The 22590-nt window shown below is 27.1% G+C and overlaps 2 protein-coding genes across 2 annotated transcripts in view; one reads left to right on the top strand and one right to left on the bottom strand.

The window, feature by feature from the left end:
• Positions 1-22590, top strand: part of LOC111690408 (serine-rich adhesin for platelets-like) — a 98792-nt gene that overhangs the window by 63709 nt on the left and 12493 nt on the right. The gene's annotated exons all lie outside the window — the stretch shown is intronic.
• LOC124419851 (phosphatidylinositol transfer protein alpha isoform-like) lies at positions 18084-21496 on the bottom strand. Its single transcript, XM_046950670.1, has 2 exons — positions 21427-21496; positions 18084-19068 (listed from the first exon to the last, which is right to left on the bottom strand). The coding sequence occupies exon 2, from the start codon at positions 19020-19022 to the stop codon at positions 18189-18191; it is 834 nt and encodes a 277-aa protein (XP_046806626.1). The 5' UTR covers positions 19023-19068; positions 21427-21496; the 3' UTR covers positions 18084-18188.

The raw sequence follows: 22590 nt of genomic DNA, 5'->3' as shown, positions 1-22590 counted from the left end.
ACTCCATCAAAAAATTTTTAAATGTATTATATACCCAACAGATAATCCGTCCATAATTGTTCGTAGATACCATACAAATCTGAAAAATATTTTCCGGATAAATTGTCATAGCTCGTAGACAACGTCGAGTTTCGGTAATGTATTTACGAAATTGGTAATAACTCGCATAAAGGATCGCATATAACTTGCTCTTCCAAAAAACATGTAACAAAAGTATTTGTGTATGTTGATTTTGTGATTCCATTTGTAATATATTTATTCAGGGTACTTATGAAATTCTAAGGAGATCTAGCCATGTTGAAAGCACGATAGAGTCCAAATGGAAAGAGCTAAGCAGCTGAAACCTTGTACCGTTTTGGCCGATGTTTTCACCCAGCCCCCATACAAGTGCGACATTATTCAACATAAATAAGTTTCATATGACCCAAAATCTACCTGACTAATTTTATGTGAATCTATAAACGATCCTAAAGGTCCCCTTTAGAAAATGTCATTGATGCTTATTACGGGTTTTAAAAATCGAGTATAGCAATGAAACTCGACACAAATAAGTTCCTTGAGCGACAAAAACTTTCTTCAAAATTTTGTGAGGATAGGTCCAAAATAGACCCTACTTTATCGCTCATTACTGGTTCATTAACGCTAATTACTAGCTAAAACTACAATACAAGGACGATATTTTCACCTAGCTCCCATACCAGGGGCTCCCGGAATAGTTGACGTAAGCCCTGTTCTATATATCACCCTGATGTTTATAGGGTATCATTACTTTTTCGACATACGATTTTATGGTGGGTATATACGATTCCGCATAGCCGTGCATAACACTTACTTGTTTAATAAAAATATCGGAATAAAATCCGTCATTAATTTGTCTAAAGTATGTATAAATAAATCTGTTAAAATTTTTGCCGATCGTTTCATTAATGGTTACTCCTTCACTTCCGTAAATTACTTAAATTTAGATATAAATAAATATATCTTATGCATACAGAAATCAATATGCAAAAGTTTGTTTGAAACATATTTATTAGACCATATAAGGTCTAATAAATATGTTTCGAATTTTAACCCTACACAGTTATGGGTGTATTGAATTATATATAAATATATTATTTCTTTAACAATGCATTTATGTTGAATTTTATTTAAAATTTTTTTTAACACACCTTCAGAAAAATTTAATTATATGTACTATAGTAATCTACTCCTAGTAATCCCTTTGAGTTCTCTTAATTTCTTTAAACAACGTTTTTATGTATTTTGCTATTTTGTACTATAAATTATATGAATTAAAATCTTAAACACAAATTGCATGTGTTAAAGATTATTTTTAGATTTGGCATAGTAAAATTTGTAGCAAAAAATAACTAAATTTTAAACCGTATAGAAACTATAGTTGTATATTTACACTTTTTAGCAAATCTTGACTTAAATCGAACTTAAATGTTTGCGCATGCGTTACCTTCTGGTTGCACAAGTTTTCAACAAGATGTCAGCCAACATAAAACGAGCTTCTTCGATTACCCTACATATGTTTCATGTCTAGTTATTTTATTTTTTAGTTTTTTCATAAAGTTGCTTTAAACCTTATGTAAACTAGAACATATACGTTCAAAGATGTAAAGGAAGTTGCAGTAGATATCTACAAGACAGACATTTGCTGGATTAATATAAAAGGCGTTGTTTTTCTACAGTCATCAGTAATTTTGTCTTAATTCATTTTTGTTTGGATCCTTTAATTTGTTTTTTTTTTTTTTTTTTTTTTTTTGAGTACTTTTAACTGATTTATGATGGCATTTACAGCTGATTTTATCAATAAACATGTTTAAGGGATTTACTTCATCGAAGTGTAATTTGGATTGTGTAATTGTTGTACAAATATAGACATGCAGAACTAATAGAGATATATGGGCTTCTAGTTTTTATGCATTTTTTTTGTACGGGGAACATATTAAAACTATCAAGTTGTTTTAAGAAAAAATTGCTTTATACACGCATTACATTTCAGCATCACAACATACTCTCTGCATTCATTACCTTGTATAGAATAATTTTTTTCCGTTTTCTTTTCTCACTCGAGTTTAATAACAGATTTTCAACAAGTTTACAGCTGTTTTTTTAAACTAATTAAATTTATATTTGCTTCAAAAACAATTTAAGCCGTCACATTGTAAATTCTAAAAAAGTATGACATTGAAAACATTTTCGAAAATGTAAACTTTTTTCAAATACATTTTTCATTCTTTGCAGCCATTTCTATGCTACAATTATATTTACACAATTAAACTTCATTAAATTAAATTGCTGTTTTCGAAACTAAAATAAAGTAAAAGTTACAAACATCATCATCTTCCCTTCAACCATCCAACCAAACAGTAATAGTTTTTCTTACATTCTCTTAGACAGTCAGTCACTTCGCATAGAATTATTTTTCAAATAACTAAATATAGCAGTTTTGAAGTGAAATTGGAAAAAAGAAACTTAACTGTTCATAGTGTTGCAATATTTTCATTGTCATTTGAACAGAGCAGAATATTGTAGATAATTACCAAAAACTATATACTAGACTTTATAGAGCCAAAGATAATGTTCAAGGAATTTTGAGTAAAGAAACAAATTCTTATTATTGCTGTGGAAAGAAACAAGTAATCATACTTTATCAGATGTTTATATAGAATTAGTGATACCCTGCAATATTTACCTTTAAATATATGTTTTTTGAACCATGTAAACCAAGAAAACTTATTATTAGTGTGCCTTTGTAGTTTAGCTGTAATGTATCAGTTCAGGGGTCGTGATACGAATCCCACCAAGGACTATGTTAAAGGATTGCACAACAAGGACCGATAGTGGCATAGGTGCATTTCCTAGAATCAGACATATTTTTTAAATATGTATTATATAAAATTAATTAAAAAAATATTTTTGTTACAAAACTGAATTTGAACTTTCTATACTTATTTTATTAACACTTGCCTTAAAAAGGGTGTAATGAAAAGACACCGAACAGTACAAGCTAAATGCTATTTGCAACATTGAAAGAAACATATATATTATGAAAAAATTTTGGTTTTTATAAAAAATAATCGAGGGTTTCATCTATAAGAAAATGAAAACAGGAATAAAAAATAACTCACCCACTATGTATAAGTCACTGTGAATCAGTGCCTTTAAAATACAGAATTTAAAGGATTTAAATCATAGATTTTGAATAAAAATAGAAATTTACATTATTGGCAAAATTTTGAAAACTAGTAGGACTATAGACTAGACTAGACTATAGACTAGACTATAGACTAGACTATAGACTAGACTATAGACTAGACTATAGACTAGACTATAGACTAGACTATAGACTAGACTATAGACTAGACTATAGGCTAGACTATGGACTAGACTAGTCTATAGTCTATAGTCTAGTCTATAGTCTAGTCTATAGTCTAGTCCATAGTCTAGTCTATAGTCTAGTCTATAGTCTAGTCTATAGTCTAGTCTATAGTCTAGTCTATAGTCTAGTCTATAGTCTAGTCTATAGTCTAGTCTATAGTCTAGTCTATAGTCTAGTCTATAGTCTAGTCTATAGTCTAGTCTATAGTCTAGTCTATAGTCTAGTCTATAGTCTAGTCTATAGTCTAGTCTATAGTCTAGTCTATAGTCTAGTCTATAGTCTAGTCTATAGTCTAGCCTATAGTCTAGTCTATAGTCTAGTCTATAGTCTAGTCTATAGTCAGTCTATAGTCTAGTCTATAGTCTAGTCTATAGTCTAGTCTATAGTCTAGTCTATAGTCTAGTCTATAGTCTAGTCTATAGTCTAGTCTATAGTCTAGTCTATAGTCTAGTCTATAGTCTAGTCTATAGTCTAGTCTATAGTCTAGTCTATAGTCTAGTCTATAGTCTAGTCTATAGTCTAGTCTATAGTCTAGTCTATAGTCTAGTCTATAGTCTAGTCTATAGTCTAGTCTATAGTCTAGTCTATAGTCTAGTCTATAGTCTAGTCTATAGTCTAGTCTATAGTCTAGTCTATAGTCTAGTCTATAGTCTAGTCTATAGTCTAGTCTATAGTCTAGTCTATAGTCTAGTCTATAGTCTAGTCTATAGTCTAGTCTATAGTCTAGTCTATAGTCTAGTCTATAGTCTAGTCTATAGTCTAGTCTATAGTCTAGTCTATAGTCTAGTCTATAGTCTAGTCTATAGTCTAGTCTATAGTCTAGTCTATAGTCTATAGTCTAGTCTATAGTCTAGTCTATAGTCTAGTCTGTAGTCTAGTCTATAGTCTAGTCTATAGTCTAGTCTATAGTCTAGTCTATAGTCTAGTCTATAGTCTAGTCTATAGTCTAGTCTATAGTCTAGTCTATAGTCTAGTCTATAGTCTGGTGCAAAGTCTAACCTATAGTATATAGTCTAGTATATATTTTAGTTTATAGTCCAGTTTATATCCTGCTCCAGAGTATAGTCCATATAGTAGTCTATAGACTTGTCCGCTGAACGGTGTTTATAATTTTTGAAAATTTTATTGATTATTTTTTAAAATTACTCCAAATATACCTAAAATATTGTTAGCTGAATGAGAATTATATAATTTAGTTATATATATTACAAAATGCAGTAGCCATTGAGAAGTGGTGAAATAATATTTCTTATTAATTTTTCTTAAGCAACAATAAAGCCTTTTCAAACTATTGCTGAACAACATTCTATACATATCTAACAAAACATACATACATATATAAGTATACAAAAAACATTAGTTACAAAATACAATGAGTAACTGTAATCAAGTTAAATATTTAATTTAATTGCAACACTATTATGTTCTGAAAAGGAATCTGGGAAGGAAAACTAAAAAACTCAACAGAAAGTAGGAAAAAGAATGAAGAAGAAACTTAAAACAAAAGTTGTCAAAGTTATTCTTTGTCACCAAGTGCCGTTTCTTTAAGTAAATGAAAACTCTAAGGAAAATGTATGTATGTATGAGTACTTGTGTATGGCTGGGTGGCAGGCGGTTAGATAAAATAAGAATGATGAAAAAAAATGACAACATCAGCAGTTAAATAAGAAAGTTTAAATTTGATGTCATATAATTGCAAAAACAAAGCAGCGACAAAAAAAATTATATGAAAGTATATGTATGTACTATGTACTTATAATAAAAAAATGTTCGACTAGTCTTAATCATTTTGTAGCAAAGTTGTAAGTTAATGGAAAATATAGACATTTTTTACTTAAAACTTAAATACAGTTTTAATAACTTTATTTTTTATTTTTTCATAAAATAAATTTTGTTAATTTAGCGTCTTTAAAATTTTGATATTTTGTTTTTTTAATTGTTAAGTTTCAAGGTCATGCAATTATGAGTAGAATAAACATTTAAAATATGGGAGTAATGTTTGATGGTTTTAATATTAGTTATTAAAATTTTCAATATTTTATCATTACACTCTATTGCTCTTTATTGAAGATGTAAGCGTTTTTGATGATGTTTTTAAAATACGAAATATATCAATCAATTTATATAGCGTCCTTATGAATGAATAGTATCTATACTCTTGTATGAAGATACATTCGAGCCTTATATTTCAAAAAATTTTAACAATTTCAAAAATTTAAATTTTTATTAGTTCAAACTAATTGACCCATATAAACAAAAAGAGTTATTTTCTATTGTCACTACAATAGAAAAGTTTGCGAATAAGGCCTACATTGTTCACCTTTTAATTAAAAAATGTGTTCAAGAAAATTTACTTTGAAAAATTAAACATTTACATTTTTATCCATAAATTAAAAATATATTTATAAAAACTTCCCAGCAACAACTTTCATTAATTAAAAAAAAAACAGCTAAAATTTATTAATTTTATGTAATCAGGGCAATAGACATATAGTAATAATTGGAAGGTATATTAATAGATAAGTGATTACAATTGAAAGTTATTAACAAGTTTTTGCTTGGTTCTATCGTTATACACGTTGCATTTACTTTATCTGCAAAATCTTGAATAGAAAGAACAACAGCAAAAAATTACTTTTCAACATAAATGTTTAACAACCAATGAAACAATAAAACACAATCATGCAGCCATTCGAGAAGAACAAACATTGGTGGCAAACAATGCTGGAGTATACATACATACCTATTGTAAAATAACAAATTCCATGTGTGTATGGATGAATGTGAGATGATTGAAGAAATCACCACTCTTTTTCCCCTGTTCACTTTATTACACAGAAACTTTAGCTAAAACAATAGTTTAGTTTTGTAATGTATTGTGCAAGTTTACTTGTTTTCTCATATAGGAGTAACAACGATGATGATGATGATGATGAAACAAATATTCAATGTTTGCATTGTATGCTCCTCCACAAACGCCAACTTTATCGTCATCGTTTTACCACATTATTACTTTCCTTGATGTGCAGCAACTACTCGAAAGGAACTAGCTGTTATTGCACTATGGTTAGGTATGAAAGGCTTATTATATTTTTCAATCAAAACGATTTACAGACATTTTTCATATCAAACAGTTTTGATCAGCGGAAAACGTATTGAGATATATTTGTTATGAACAGAAATGTTCATAAATATTTTATAAAGAGAATGGACGGATCATCATGATTTTGAAATTTCAAGACCTTTTGTGAATGACACTTAATATAATTAAAAATTCTTTTTATGAAAAATACTGGCGATTTTCGGTGTTATGAATTACTCTAGTTGACCGACAAATTACACAAGACCAATTGGGAAATATATTTTCTATTTGTAATTTGTCACACCGTGTATCTAAAAACATTGCATTTTTTAACCCATAGTGACATACAATTTATAATATTCACTAGTTGTAACAGTATAAAAGTAATTGATATATCTAAAATAAGGAAAAAACTTCTAACCCATATACTGTGTATGTGTTTGTATGTGCATTACACATTATATTTACATAAGGTATATAAGTATGTGAAAATGTAAATAACTATACCTACACTGACTTTAAACATCCTTTAGAATTCTCATCATTTAACAATATCTATAAAATACATATGTACGTATGTATGTATGTATGTATGTATGTATGTATGTATGTATGTATGTATGTATGTATGTATGTATGTAGATATGTATGTAGGTATGTATGTACGAATGTATTGAATAGCATGGCAAGTTGTGTATGTATACTTTTTAACAAACACACTTACACAATAAAACACAGGTTTTGTTTCTTTTCTTTTGTATATGTTGATTAAATTTGTTTAGCTATTGTTGCAACTGCTGCATGTTGTTGTTACAACATACAAAACACAAAAACGTACATACTTCATTATAAGTACTAAATGCATAGAAATTTTCGCCTTTTCTATTGCTATTTTACAGTTGAAACTACATACATATTTGTTATTATGTGATATTAGAACCGCGGGTGTTTATTGTAATTTGTTTATATTTTAACAAGATATTCTGCATTCATAAACACAAAATATTTCAATCTTCTATTAAGTGAAACCTAAGCATTATCATTATTACTATTATTATGAGTTGTAGGGAAGAAAGAAAAATATTAAGCTCTCGAAAAAGCTATTTAGCTGTTAAAATTTTTGGTTGAAAAATTCACAAAATGAATATATAAAAATGTATTTTACACATACATACATATGTAACATAAGGATATACATTTTAGTAATACACTGTATTGCATTTTATTACATTAATTTAAATTAAGTTTACTATTTTATTTCCATTAATAATAGCAAAATTAAAAGTTTTTAGCTCAACATGTATATTTCTCCTTTTATAAACAAAAAAGATTTATTTTCAATTTAATTTATGAAAATATTTATGTTGTTAAGTTGGTAAAATATTTTTATAGCTTACAATTTTATTATCGCATACGATTAAAAGCCACTTTTATTTAAACTTAATTTGCATAAATCCATACAGACAACATAGATCTAAAACGTTGGCCACAAAATATACACAGCTGGAGTTTGTTTTTGTTTTTTTAACGTAATAACAATAACCATAAAATTTTTAAATTTAAGTATTGTTAAGACTTATGAAGTCGACGACTTGGATTTTATAAAGTGTTTGAATGAAAGTTGTTTTTGTCATTTACTCATTTCATTGCATATACACGGTCAATGTCAAGATCATGGTTGTATTTATTACGTTAATATAAATAAATGTGATATTGACACTATTTTTATTTCGTTTACCCTACAGCTTTAATGGGAAGAGTAATTGTCTGTTTTTCTAAAATTTTTTACCCGTCGATCTGATTGTATATTCCTGCAATAAATTTACCGGTGGGAATTTAGGACCTATTAGAAATTAATGTAATATAAAACAAGTATGAATTTATAGTCGGACATTGCCGACTATATGATACCCTACACCAGTCAGTATGTTAAAATTTTGATTTTTTTTAAATAATAATTTGTTTTATTGTGGAATATTTTTACTTATTGTTGACAAAAAAACAGATTTTCTACAAAAGGGCTCATAGGGGAGAAGGGGTAAATATGGGCCTATCCTTATAAATTTTGGTAGATGAAATTACGTTTACTACAAAGTCATTTATGTAGATTTTAATCGTTTTATAAGTAATTATAAGTTAATTTTGACCTTCAAGTTATTTTCTGAAGGGGAGTCTGTATGGGGGCTAGGGTCAAATGAGGCCCGATCACAATAAAAATTATTATTGTCATTTATTGTTCTATAAAACTAATTTTTGCTTGTTTTTGTTGACATTATAAAACATTTAACGTACTTATGAGCCTAAAGGCCCGATTCGGGGGGTACGGTTGTATGGGGGCTAGGATAAATAATGTACCGATTTCAACCATTTTCAATAGCGCTCGTCCTTGAACCAAAAAAAGAGTATGTGCCAAATTTCATCAAATTATCTTAAAAATTGCGACCTGTAGCGTGCGCACAATGTTTACATGGACACACAGACAAACAGACAGACAAACGGACAGATGGACATAGCAAAATCAACTCAGAAATTGATTCTGAGGCGATTGGTATACTTTAAGGTGGGTCTAGGACCAATATTTTTGGGTGTTACAAACTTCAGCACAAACGCATAATACCCTCCCCACTATAGTGGTATAAAAACAAACTTTCTTATCCGATCGCCAATTGGCCTCATTATAGTCTCATATATAGTCCAGACTATAGGCTTGCGTATATTCCAGACTACAGACTTACCTATAGTCCAGACTACAGATATACTCCAGACTATAAATTTATCTATAGTCCAGGCTAAAACGAAAACTATAGTCTTGTCTATAATGCAGACTATTGTTTTGTCTATATTCTTGACTAAAGTCCTGACTATAGACATGTTATGGTCTGTAATCTAGACTATATGCAAGTCTATATTTTATGGAATTTATGGCTTTTCTAAAGCTTATATACTTATAGTCCAGACTATAGACTTGTCCATAGTATAATTTTCTGTAGTAGAGAATATATAATTTTCTATTGGCCAGACTAATGTCTTTAGTATATACTTCAAGTCGTAGACTCAATCGTCAATAGTTCAGTCTATACACTCCTTTCTAGTCCAGGTTATGAACCGATCTTTATTCCAGCAGACTATAGATTTGCCAATCTCTTTTATAATATACACCTGGAAATGGTGTTTTATAAATTAAATAAAACGAAACAAGTTAAAATTATTTACATAAATACTACTAATAGGTAAATAAATAAACTAATATCTGTTAACTACTTTAATCAACATGATGGACGTGTTAATGTAAACACAAATATTTATTTGTCAAAACTCTTTTAATAGTAACACAAATATATTAATAATAATAGCAGAGATGAAACTATCAAACTATTTAAACATAATTCAAAATGTTAGCAAAAATGCTATAAAGTTGATTGCAATAATATTAAAAAATAACATCTACTACTTTTTTTTAATAATTTTTATAAAGTCACATATTTTTTATATAAGAAAAATTTTGTACTACAAAGTTTTGAAATGAATTATGTTTTTACTACATTTTTAAAGAAGAACCAAATATAACAGTAGAGTACTTATACGAGTAAATCTAACTCGAAAAAGTTCTCTTACACCCACATTTTTAACTTAACTTTACTTATAAACTTTAGATCCATCAATATTTTTGGATAAATGGAATTTACTTCCTACTACACTTCTCTCTACAACTGCTACTGACAGACGTCATAATATAAATTATTTGCCTTGAACATTTTTTCTTAGTTAGTTGTTCGGTGTAGAGTTAGTGTTGCAGATCTGCTTTAGTATAACAATGGCAACTAAGAAATTGTTGTAAAATTATAAAAAAAAAAAAAAAACAAAATCAACTAAACTTTATGATACCAACTGGTATTCTTTTGTAACAAATTGTTAAAAATTCTCCTTTAACAACTTATGTCTTAGCATTCTTTATTTTTATTTGCGTACTCTTCGTCTTTTATTTTGAAATGTTATTGCAATATAGTTGCACTAACAAAAATTCTGCAACATTTTGTTAAATTTCTTTACGAGTTCAATAATAAAGTTGGAAATTCATTGTGCTTAAGTGTAAAAGCAAATGAAAAAAATTAAACTAAAAGAAATAAAACTAACTAGAAAAAAATATGAAAAATTATAAAATAATAAAGGAAATAAAATTTAAATTTAGAAAAAATAGAAATCGTAATATGAATTTCGTTTGAAACGATACGATACTTATGTTATTATTCCCTAATTAATTTCACATAAGAAAATTGTAGGATATTAAGCATCTGTGGATAGGAAATTAATTTAAATTTTTAGTAAACAAGGAATTCATACAACACTTTTGAAAAATACCCAGCAAAAACTTGTCAATGTGTTCAATTGTAACCTCCTAAAATAAGTATTTTGAAAAGAATAACATTTTTCATCACTTCAAAAGCAACACTAAGTGATTATTTTTCCTTTTGTGGAAGTGATGTTTAATGACTTCCAAAAGGAGCAAATAATACAATTTTTTTGTTCCATGCTAAAAATACATTTTGTTATTCTTATTTTTTTAGATTTAAAAAATGTTAATTTTGGTATTTTGTATTAAATGTGTCTTAATATTATTTAAGTATTCTAAAATATTACAATTTCACTTCCCATGTTGAAAGTATGATTTCTTTAGGCCTTTTTAGTTCTTCCATGGAGTAAATTCTACTACTTTTTTGGAAGTTCTTTTTTTGCATTCGACATTGTTACTATAACTAAACTATGTTCACTGTAACAACATATTGTTAACAAAAACATATAATTGTTATTTTAATTCTATTCAAACAATATTGTTGTTACTGTAATCATTTTCATGTTCATGACAATTATAAATTTGAGTATGATTCACTGAAAAATAATAATTTTTTCAATAACTAACTAATGGTAACAATGAACACATGTGATGTTACTAACAAATATTTAAACTTACAAATAACCATAATATGTTATGTTGCTATATAACAATTGTATGTTATGTTGTTATAAATAACCATTATATGTTGTTCTATGTCTGTTGCTACAACAACGAAACTACTTTAACCACACACCTCATACATATTATTTTGTGTGTGTGTTGTTTTAAGTGACAATAAAATGAGTTCAAATAATTCTCATTTGGTTTATATCGTTATACATATGTACAAGTATTTCAGTTGGTATAGAATAATGTAGTTATGTTTTTGTGAATCAAATTAAAATTTGTAAATCGTATAGTGTAATGTAGGTTTTTTACATTTTTAGAAACTGTAAATTTACTGTATTTTTTTAACGACATTTTGAACAGATTAGATCATAATATAATCATGTATAACAAACAATATTATGGTAAATAAAAAATATTATGGTAAAAGATTTAGCTCATTTTAATCATAATATGATATTTATTGTTACAATAACCATAATATATTTAGACTACAATCATAATTTTACCATAATATGTTTCTCCTAGAACACAACCCTGTGTTTTCTCTCATAATATCTGTTTCTTTACAAAAGTCTGTTATTGAACCAAACTCTAATTAAAGGCCCTATTGTAAAAAACATCATGATATTCATATTAGTATCGACATATGATACTAAAATTTTACCCATTTAATTCAGATATATACGTGTTTTCTATAGAAAAGTGAAAAATATCATTTTAAAAACAATTATAATTTTTCAAAAAATTTTTCTTTTCATGTCAAATTATATGAAAAATTACAAATAACTTCCATAGCGAAAACTTTCGATACATTTTTATATAAAATTTTTGTGTAAAAACTCTCCACAAATTTTCTTCACATAAATAATATAAGTAATAATATCTGATTATGCATCATAAATTCTCAAAATTAACAATACTCAATTTTTAAATTGTGACAGTATCATTACCATTTGGCAAAACTTTTTATCCAGTAGCATTTTACTAATCAAACCAATATTTTTAAGTTTTGTCATGCATTTCTTAAAGCTATTTTCATGGTTAACGCTTTTACTAATAAAAGCCACACTAGCACACACACAAACACTTCAATTATCAAGATCCTGCTATTCCTTCCAAATCCAAGTTAAATGTTCATGAGTGTGTGTGTGTGTGTTATAAAGCTTATAAGTGAGTTTAGTTAATAATCATATATTTGTGCTCTATTTGATCCTTAAGGGCTAGTGTGTTAGAATATGGTATAAGTGTATTTGTCTTCCATAGTCAGGCAAGTCAACACATTATTATGCATGACCAACATGCAAGTTGTAGATGATACTGTCCGTATGTTTTAAACGAAAACCAAAATGGACTGAGAAAAAGTAAATGTGAAAAAAGTATAAACGAAAAAAATGCACATAAAATCGAGAAAAAATCTTAAAACTAAATGCAATTTTCTATAATACTAGCAGTTTTATGTAGATACATATTTTTCTTTTTTTTTTCCTGTAAATCGCATGTTAACACAATTATTACATTTGACAAACGAAAAAAAAATAATTTTATAAAAAACAGAACTGCATATAGAACTTTCACTAGTAGAACAAACTTAGATTTATAAAGAGTAACAAACAAAAAAATCATTCATACAAAAACGGCAGTTGTATTTACATTTCGTGCAGACCGAAAATTAACTTGCGAATATGTATTTAAAATTGCAGCTAGTGGTATGTTTGTTTATAAGTATTTGCCACAAAAAAATCTAAAAAAAATTTACTTAATGTAAAAAAGTGTGAAGAAATAAAACAGTTCAGTTTAGTCGTGCATATACTACTTATTTAAGTTTTACTTTTTTATATTTAACATTTTTCTCCTTGTCATTTTATTTTCTCAAGGTAACAGATTCAAATATTTGTAAAGATTTTCCCTAAAATAAAAATTGAACAAAAAAAATAATAATAAATGAGAAATTATAGTTAGTAAGTCACTGAAAATGATAAATTTATGGCAAATGATAATTATAGGACAAAAAAACAATAAAATTTTCATATAAAATAAGTAAAAATAAATGTAGTATAAGCCTAAATGATATTGGCGATATTCCCTATATAAAACCTTTTTCAAAAATCTATTTTCTTCCTTAAAAAATCAAGTTCAATTTGAATGTAAATGATTTATTAAAAAAACACATTATAATTTTGATATAGGATATCACATGTTCGGCCATACTATCTTAGTAATTTGATATTGAAGTTGGTTTACAATTTCTCTAAAATATTTAAAATTTAAAAAGTTTCATATAAATTAAAACCATCCTAATGATGTCCTGCTCATAAAATAGAAAAAGTATGGACGTAATGAAATAGATTTTAAATATTTTCACAATTCCCACGACATTAATAAATGAAAAACAATTTTTGTCCATCCAAAAAGGAGTATTACAAAATGTTAAAATTATATAAATATTTGTTTGGCTGTAACGAATTTTAATTACACTCAAAAATTTATTTAAGTTAATAATTAAAAAAAAATTCTTTAATTGTCAATAGGACTTTATTTTTGTTTTGTTCATCTAACATCGTATGCATTTATACAATTAATAATTTGTTATTTCTATTATCGTGTGTTAATGATTTCTATTATTTCTATTATAATTGTGTTAATTAATGTTATTATTTATTTTTATGGAAGCGTTAATTTATTGGATTAAAAATTTTATTAATTTAAAATTTAATTTTTATCAAAATAAAATTCTTTCATATAATTTATAAATTAATTTTAAAATATATTTTAATTATTGGTATTAATTTGATTATTCTTTTAATTGGGTATATTGGTAGACCCACAAAAGTATATATTCTGAATCCTTATTAAATTCTATGACGAACCGTTCGTCTGTCTGTTATAGATACGATAGGGCCTTATATTCTTCATTGAAATATACTGTTATGTATTGAAAATGGGTAATATCGGTCCATACATAAGTGGCCTCCGGAATACAATTTAAATAGTCATAAATATGTTAATTGCGGAAGCAATATAGTAAAAATTCTGCTCAAAATCGTTTTATGTCTTAAGAAATCATTTATAAACATATGTCTAAAATTTACTCTATCCCCATAGAAAATCTCCCTCATAAAATTATTTTAGTAGATTTTAAATGAAATTATATCAACTAAATTTCATTAATATAGCATTATATCAATGAAAATGGGTCATCTCCATAATTTGCTCAAACCCCCTTTATTTACTTTCGATATCACCTTCTGAAATTAACGTTTCGGCATATAATATTCTTGTATGATATTTGAAACGATTTTCCATTGTTTCTCTGTTCTTAACTGGCGGTTTTAAAGCCAGATTAAGATTTTATAAATTATCTTTACAACTATATTTCATTTCAAATGATTTTAACTTTTTTTGTGTAATGACAAAAAAGATGTAATTCAATAAAATGAAATAAAATTTCACATGATGTTGTTACGAAAGGCATTAACAGTGGACCGCAAATTTTGTGTACTTTAAAACAAACACAATACGTAGACAAAAAAAAATCACTCGAAAAAATAAACCAAATAGAATATAATAAAATTTAATTTTTGTGCACATTATTGTAAATTGTTTGGCACATCCGACCGCTGCGTCAACGAAAAACCTGCACACATTCATTCAACCAAAAGCACTTGGGACATTATCGAACTGAAATAAAGGACCAGAGCATAATTTTTATTCATTTTAACAAATTACACATTATTTAACAAGTAAAATTTAAAGAACCCAATAGATTGAATATGAAATGTATGTCAAAAACTTAATAAATATTTAATTTTACATGTTTTCTAAATTGTTTGGGTATGTTTTTTTATGGAGGAGGAGGAGGTGGTGGCAAAATTTGTTTGGTAATTTTGGTTATATGACTATAACTAAAATGCAATTAAGTTGAAAGTATCAACATAAAAATGAAACAGAACAATTATGATAGAAACAGTGGTTTTGTGGATAATTTGATTTTAAAATAAACTTCAATATTCTAATTTTAAATTGGAAGACAATACTTTTCATTTAAAATAACGTTAAATTCTCGTTAAAGTCTCTACTATCCTTTAGTTCTAAAAATTTACATTACACCCTTTTCGATAGAACGCGTTCCATATTCTTTTATATCCTTATTTTCTCCTTTTTCATATGTATGTATACTTTAAATTTGATTAAATTTCACGCACTATTTCACTGTGCTTCCCTTTCAAAAAGTAAAAGAATGGGTCAATCTTCATTTATTATGACTATATCATAACCTGCATTGGCCTAAAGTAACAATTAAGGTTTATTACTCGTAATTTCTCGATTTGTATAGAAGAAATTTTTACGACTAACAACAAACATATTTGTTGTTCTCTTTGATTTTGATAATATAATTTTCAAAAGAAATCTCTGTATTAAAATTTTATTACTTAAATGTGAAAAACAACAGAAAAGAGTAAAGTGTAACAAAACCACACAATAAAACCTAAACGAAAGGGACACATACAAAATCAAATTACATATTTACTACATATATTTACTATAAACATACTGTCTATTACTATTTTATGGACACGTTCTTCCATTGTGGTGAGAAATATATAAAAAGGTAAAAATAAATTTTCAAAGGGAAATTATGTAATTTAAAAGAATTTTTATTGTTATAAGTAAAGATTTGTAAAATACTTTCTCCTAACTAGATTTTATTATAATGAGTCTTTTATATAACAAACAAAATAAATTTGCATGTGGTATTAGACGGGATCAGATTTTTCTTCCGATCGAGATGAAATTTGAATTAGCCCAGGAAAAATTTTAGAACTTGTTGTTAAAACAATTAGTTCAAGAACGAATACAAAGAGAACCGCTATAGATTGTTAAACAACAAACAAGTGATGTCGCAACTAGTACTGGTACCTGTTCCTCGGAACATTGTTATGCTTCTAAAATACTTCTTCAGAGTTTTCAAGGAACTAGTTCAATGGAAAGCTTCCCTAGAACTAGTTCCGAGTTCAGGCTATAATCATGAGTTCTAGAACTAGGTGTAGAACTATTACAATTTTTAGCTGCGGTATAGTAGTTGAGATACAATTTTTCAACCAGTTCGGTCAAGTACATACTGAGTTGCATTGAGTCAAAGTTTGACATTTTTACCGAACATATGTTTCTACTTTCGGGGAAAAAAATATTCATCTTTTCGTGTCAATTATATGCTAGATATTAAGATATAGCATAATGAATTTAAATTTTAAATCAAATTAAGAAAATAGAATAGAAGAAATATTGGGTTTAATGTTCAAAATTTCAATTTCTATAAGATCCAGGTTCAGGATTTCACTTAGACCTGATACAAAACTCTTCCGGAACAGAGTTATAACTAGCAAACAAAAAAGGCTATAGTGATCAATTTCGAAAAAAAAACAATCATAATTTGTTGGGTCGGTTTATAATTGGCACTATACGCTTTTACATTCGGAATAGCTCAGTTCTTAATTGACCTGATATACATATTTTTATCGATATACATATAATAACATAATACTCATCTTCGAATGAGTGCAAACTAATTTTTGAATTTAGACATAAACGGTTATGATTCAATGAAAAATTAAAACTTTATAATTTTTAACATTTATTTCATCTTGAAAGTAAACATCCTAATATGAATGCTGTCTTGAGGTGTTCATCTTTAGAGACCTATCATTTTTAAATAGGAACTAAACCACCTTATCTAAACTTGTGGCAGTCTAATATACCTACCCACTATGTACATGTATGTATGTACATCTTCTATCCATCTACTATATAGTAGGTATGAAATAAGTATACTTAAGTGCGGTAAACAAATTTACTCTGCTCATAAGTTATAAAGTACACATTTATGCATAATTAAAATAATAAAACGGTCAATTGTACTTTATATTCAGTCTTGTATCTATGAGATTGTGTGTTCAATTCTAACTATATTCTTGTGTCTACCATGTTGGTTTAGCAATTAGTGTGGATTTTTGGGGGATTTTAATTTCATTCATTTTTATTTTTACTTGTATATTCATGTATTATAAACGACTATGAACCTTAAACTGGATGTCCTTTTTTATGCATGTTTGTACAAATGAGTGATGTTAAATGTATGCTATAGAACTAACAAAATAAAGTTAAAAAAAATCACATTTAATGGCTTAATGTATTTTAGCTTTCTACTAGTACGAAAATTTTTTCTAAACGATTTTAAGATAAATTATATTTTAAATGAAACATAATTGCATCTATGACAGTTACGAAAATTATGCATGAAGGTAATTGGGATATAATTACATAATTTTAGGAAGTTGTCGTAGAGTTTATTATAGATTTTATAGAGGTGAAGTGAATACATAGTATTACCCTGGTATTATTGTGACTCCTCCGCACAAAAGTGTAAAGAGTACTCCTTACTGGTGCCAAACTACTCTAAATATATTAATATTATTACTTTATATGAAATATTCATGGATTTAATATTAACATAACCTTTGTTAAATATTTCAATTTATTTTCTTTTTTGATGTTCGAAGGACCATTAGGGTTCGAACATATCGTAAGTAAATACATAGCAGAATTAAGTGAAATGAATTCTTATAATTTCTTACAAAAGATTTTCTTTATTTTATAATTACAATGTTTTTTATTAATTTTTTTCATGTGGTTCAAAGGACCAAATTTGAAACATATGCTTTATATAACCTATTTATTGAAAGCTTCCAAAAAACTTAATACCTTAACGTTCCTTTTGTATCTATTACCTCCTTTAAATCCTTGTTATCACTTTTATTGTGTTCTTCCTGCTCGCATTTTTCTTCATTAACTGTCATATCGTTGAATTTCAAATCATACCAACGATCAATTAAACAAAATAATTTACGATGAAAATTAGTAAAAATTCTTCTTTCAAATCTTTGTAATAATGTTTCCAAAGTATTTTGTATACCAAATGATTTAAATTCACAAGTCACTAATTTATAACAAGTCATTACTGGTTGGCAGGTTTGTCGCCACAATGAACCCACTAACGGACCACGTCCGGTTTTTAACGACTGAAATTTTGTGGGATCTTCATTAGCTTGATAGTCTTTGGCACTTACAGTATCATAGGCGATATCAATATGAATAACTTTACGTTGCTTTAATAGCTCTTCTGGCAGTTCATGGACATTATCTTGATCACCACGATCATTGGCTAAATGTAGAGATTCGATTTTTATATAGAAACGATCTTTCATATAAACAGAATTTGTTATAATAGTGCGACAATAAGGATAAGCATCCCAGGCCTCCTCATGTACTTCCAAAGCTTCTTGACCCAAAATTGTTTTTAAAAATTGTGGTATTCTTGCAGACCATTGATAGATTTTAGAAGTATATTGTCCGCTGGAAAATTTGCCACTATTAAGAAGAGGATAATTGCTAAAATATTCATTTCGTAATACAATAGCTTTTTTGTTATTGGTTTCAGTTTTTAAACTTTCATTTAGAGTAAATAATTGAGCCACTTGATACTCATCAACGGTAAGAGGTAATGTTATGCGATATTCAATGATTTGCATGATGTTGATATCATACAATTAATTTTTATAACATTTTGAATTTTGACTATAAATAAATGTTTATAATAAAAAGTTGGTAATTTTAAATTGTCAGGGAACAAAGTACACAATTAAAAAAAATAGATTTAAAAATTATAAAAAAAAATATTTTACAAAAGATAATACTCCCCTAATGCATATGAATACATTTTAATTTCATTAAAACACCGATAGACATAAACATTACAAGTTTTGTAAAAAAAAAATATAAAATAGTTTATGAATTTGATTTTCTCTTTGTTACACTTTAATTATAAATAAATTTCCTATAAATATTTGAATTCATAACTTCCTAGTGACAATAAATTGTATTTATTCTCGCAAATACGTATATCAAACTAATATTTTTTTTTTGCTCAAAACACATAAGTAATTTAAAGTGAAAATGGTAAAAAACCAAAACATTTTATAGCCACCAGTTATGTACAACAGTTAGTGACCACAACAACAACTACTACTACCATTAAAAACAACCAAAAAATCAAATTCACGTGAATATCCCTGCAGTTCGGGTGGTACATTAAATAATAGTAATACTCTTTGAAAGTACCTTTTCTGTAGATTACATACAGATTCTTATATGATTTACATGCGTTATAAAATATCAAAAGACTAGAGATATAACATTTTAGAGATAATGGACTAATGTGTAGTCCAGTCCAGAGGTCCATAATATGGACTCTAAATGATATAATATTTAAGAGACAATGGGCTTTATAATCAGATGTTTTAGAATCTAAAAAATTAATATTGCATAGTCCCCGAAGATTTTCTGCTATTCACATGTACACAACATGATCGTAAACGAACTTTTCATTTAGTCGCTTGGCAACATTCAACAAAGTAATCAACCTACTTCGCTTTATTTTCCAAATTCAAACACAATTTTTAAAAACATACACACAACTTTCGAAAACAACGTACACTGCGAATATTTTTGTGAAATGCATAACAATAAAAAGTAAATGTAGTTTTTTTTTTGTACATTTTCAATCAAAATGTTATAACCAGGGAAACCAAAATATGCAAATGCATGTTTTTTGTGGTGCGTCGTATGGACTCATGGATAAGATATTTACACGTTTCAGACCAATTTGAGAATTTTGGCATCGATTTGTTAGAGCATATTTTTGCATATTTTACCCATAAGAACATAATTTTGCATGATTTGACTTTTTAGCATATTTAAGGCATATTTTCGAGTTTTTAGAGCATATTTTACTCTTTTAGTGCATATTTTGATGTTTTCGCTTTTTTTTCGTTTTTATACATTTTTTAATTTTCTTTTCAAAACTTTATTAAAAAAAATAAAATTCTATTTTTTTATTTTTTTTAAATTTTTTAGCCTATTTTACAATTTTGAAAAAAAATTTCGTTATGTTATAATTTTTTATTCAATAAAGCATTATATTTTAAATCAGACATAAAACTGATTACTTTTGATTTCATGAGACCAATCCATTTTTATAGTTTAAAAAACTAATTATTGGAATTTATGACAACACCGATTAAAATGTCAGTTTAAAAGCTATGATTACAATTGGAAGAAATGTGTCAAACTTTGTCGTATGAAATATGTTTTTTGGGGACCAAATGGTTTCATGTTATTTATTTGTTATCTGAACGTAAAACGGAATTCTATTATACCAGTTCTTCAAACTATGATATGAAACATTTATAAAAAATTTTGTAGGATATAGAATATGACATTAAACATTTATTATTTCATTACAATTTCAGTTTTTTTGAGCTTTTCAATGTTAAAAAATAATAAAAAATTTTATTTTTGGAGCATATATTTTAAATTTTATGAGCATATTTTGAGTTTTTTACGGCATATTTAAAGCGCTTAAAACACTTTTTTTAGAGCATGTTTTCGGTTTCCCTGGTTATAACTATGTGAGGAAATTATTATTTTTATGTTCATTGATTGCATTTTATTTATAAAAGTTTCCACTTTATTGTAATGAAATTTAATCTTTGAAATAGCCAAACCTTTTTTTCAGTGCAATCTCGTTGAAAAAACCGTCACTTATGCGTGTGTAGTGGTGCTTTTTTAGTTCCCTCTCTTTTTGGGGGACTATGCTCTAGAGCATCAAAGGTCATATTCCAAGACATAATTATATTGAACAGTCCAAAAACTAAAAAAAAAAAACTTTATAGTTCAGAGATTTAATATAGTTCAAAGACAGTTCTTTAGAGACAATATATTGAATAGTCCAAAGAATGGAAACTATATGGATCAGAGATTTAAAGCCCTGTAGTACATAGACTACAATCCCTAATCGAGAAACTTGAGAGTCGGTAGACCAGATTTTAGAAATCATATAGACTTGTACTTAAAAAAAAAATAATATATACATACATATGCATTGACTCCTTGGAAAACTACTGAGACATTCTTATTCACATACATACACACATAGGTATGTAATGTAATTACCAATTGTTTAGGCGCCAAATTTTCATGCATAAAAACAGTCAGTCGTCCTCGAAATTGATAAAGAAAAAACAGGTTCCTGGAAAAAAGAATATTTATAAAAATTCATCAGCGTAACAAACCGTTCAACTATAACAATTTTTATGATTTTTCCGGGCGAGAGGTCACTTTTTGTGCTTTTTTTTTAGATTTTATGTGTTTCACAACACAAATACACACACAAAAACATCCAATAATAATGATATTTTTTGCCCAAAGGAAATCGACAAGCCACCATTGATTTTGTCAAAATTGAAATGGCGTAACTTCCGTTTTTTTTTTTTCATTTACACTCTTCTGTTGTTATTATTGTTGCTCTCTTTGTTACATATTTTGCCCAAAAATAACGGTTGAAGGCATTCTCTATAAACTGATAATTTATTGTTATTCAAAATTTTGGTAGGCGACAATGTTTTTAGTTATTGTTATTTTTTTTTTTTGCCCAATGTTTTATGTTTAAAATACTAAATTGTGGAAAAAAAATTTGCAATTTATATTTTCAGTTTTTTTTACGATTTCAGTTTTTGCAATGTGTAAATAAAACTGCCTTGTTAGATGTAACATGATGGTTTAAAATAAAAATAAAATGTGAATGTTTTTTACTCGCTGTTTACACATTTGCACAAATCTGAAACATTGATTTATTTTTTAACTGGATATATATATTTATGTAAGATTTTCAAATGTCTTAATGCATAACGAATAAGAGATACCCTTTATTTCTTTTAAGAGAAATGTAAATTTGTTATTCTTGTTTTATTTTTGTTGCTGTTGTTTTACGATCCACTAGTAACAATCCCTAGGTCTTCAAAACAGCGAAAACTTACATTGCCAAATAAGCGTGTTATGCGTTAAAAATATAAGTAACTATGTTAACATTGTAATGCCATTGAATGCAATTACTTATGAAAACCTTTATATAAATCTAGTGATATACTGCTTCTGACAAATTTAGAATGCGATTCGATTCAAAAATAATAGTATTTCAAACAAAAGTCTTTTCGGGCATGCTTTATGAATGGATTTATTATTCTAGTAAAGAAAATAATT

The sequence above is a fragment of the Lucilia cuprina genome, chromosome 4 (assembly GCF_022045245.1).
Source record: "Lucilia cuprina isolate Lc7/37 chromosome 4, ASM2204524v1, whole genome shotgun sequence".
Taxonomy (NCBI): Eukaryota; Metazoa; Arthropoda; class Insecta; order Diptera; family Calliphoridae; genus Lucilia; species Lucilia cuprina.
Note: the sequence above shows the minus strand (reverse complement) of the source record. Positions and strands in the feature narration are given on the sequence as shown.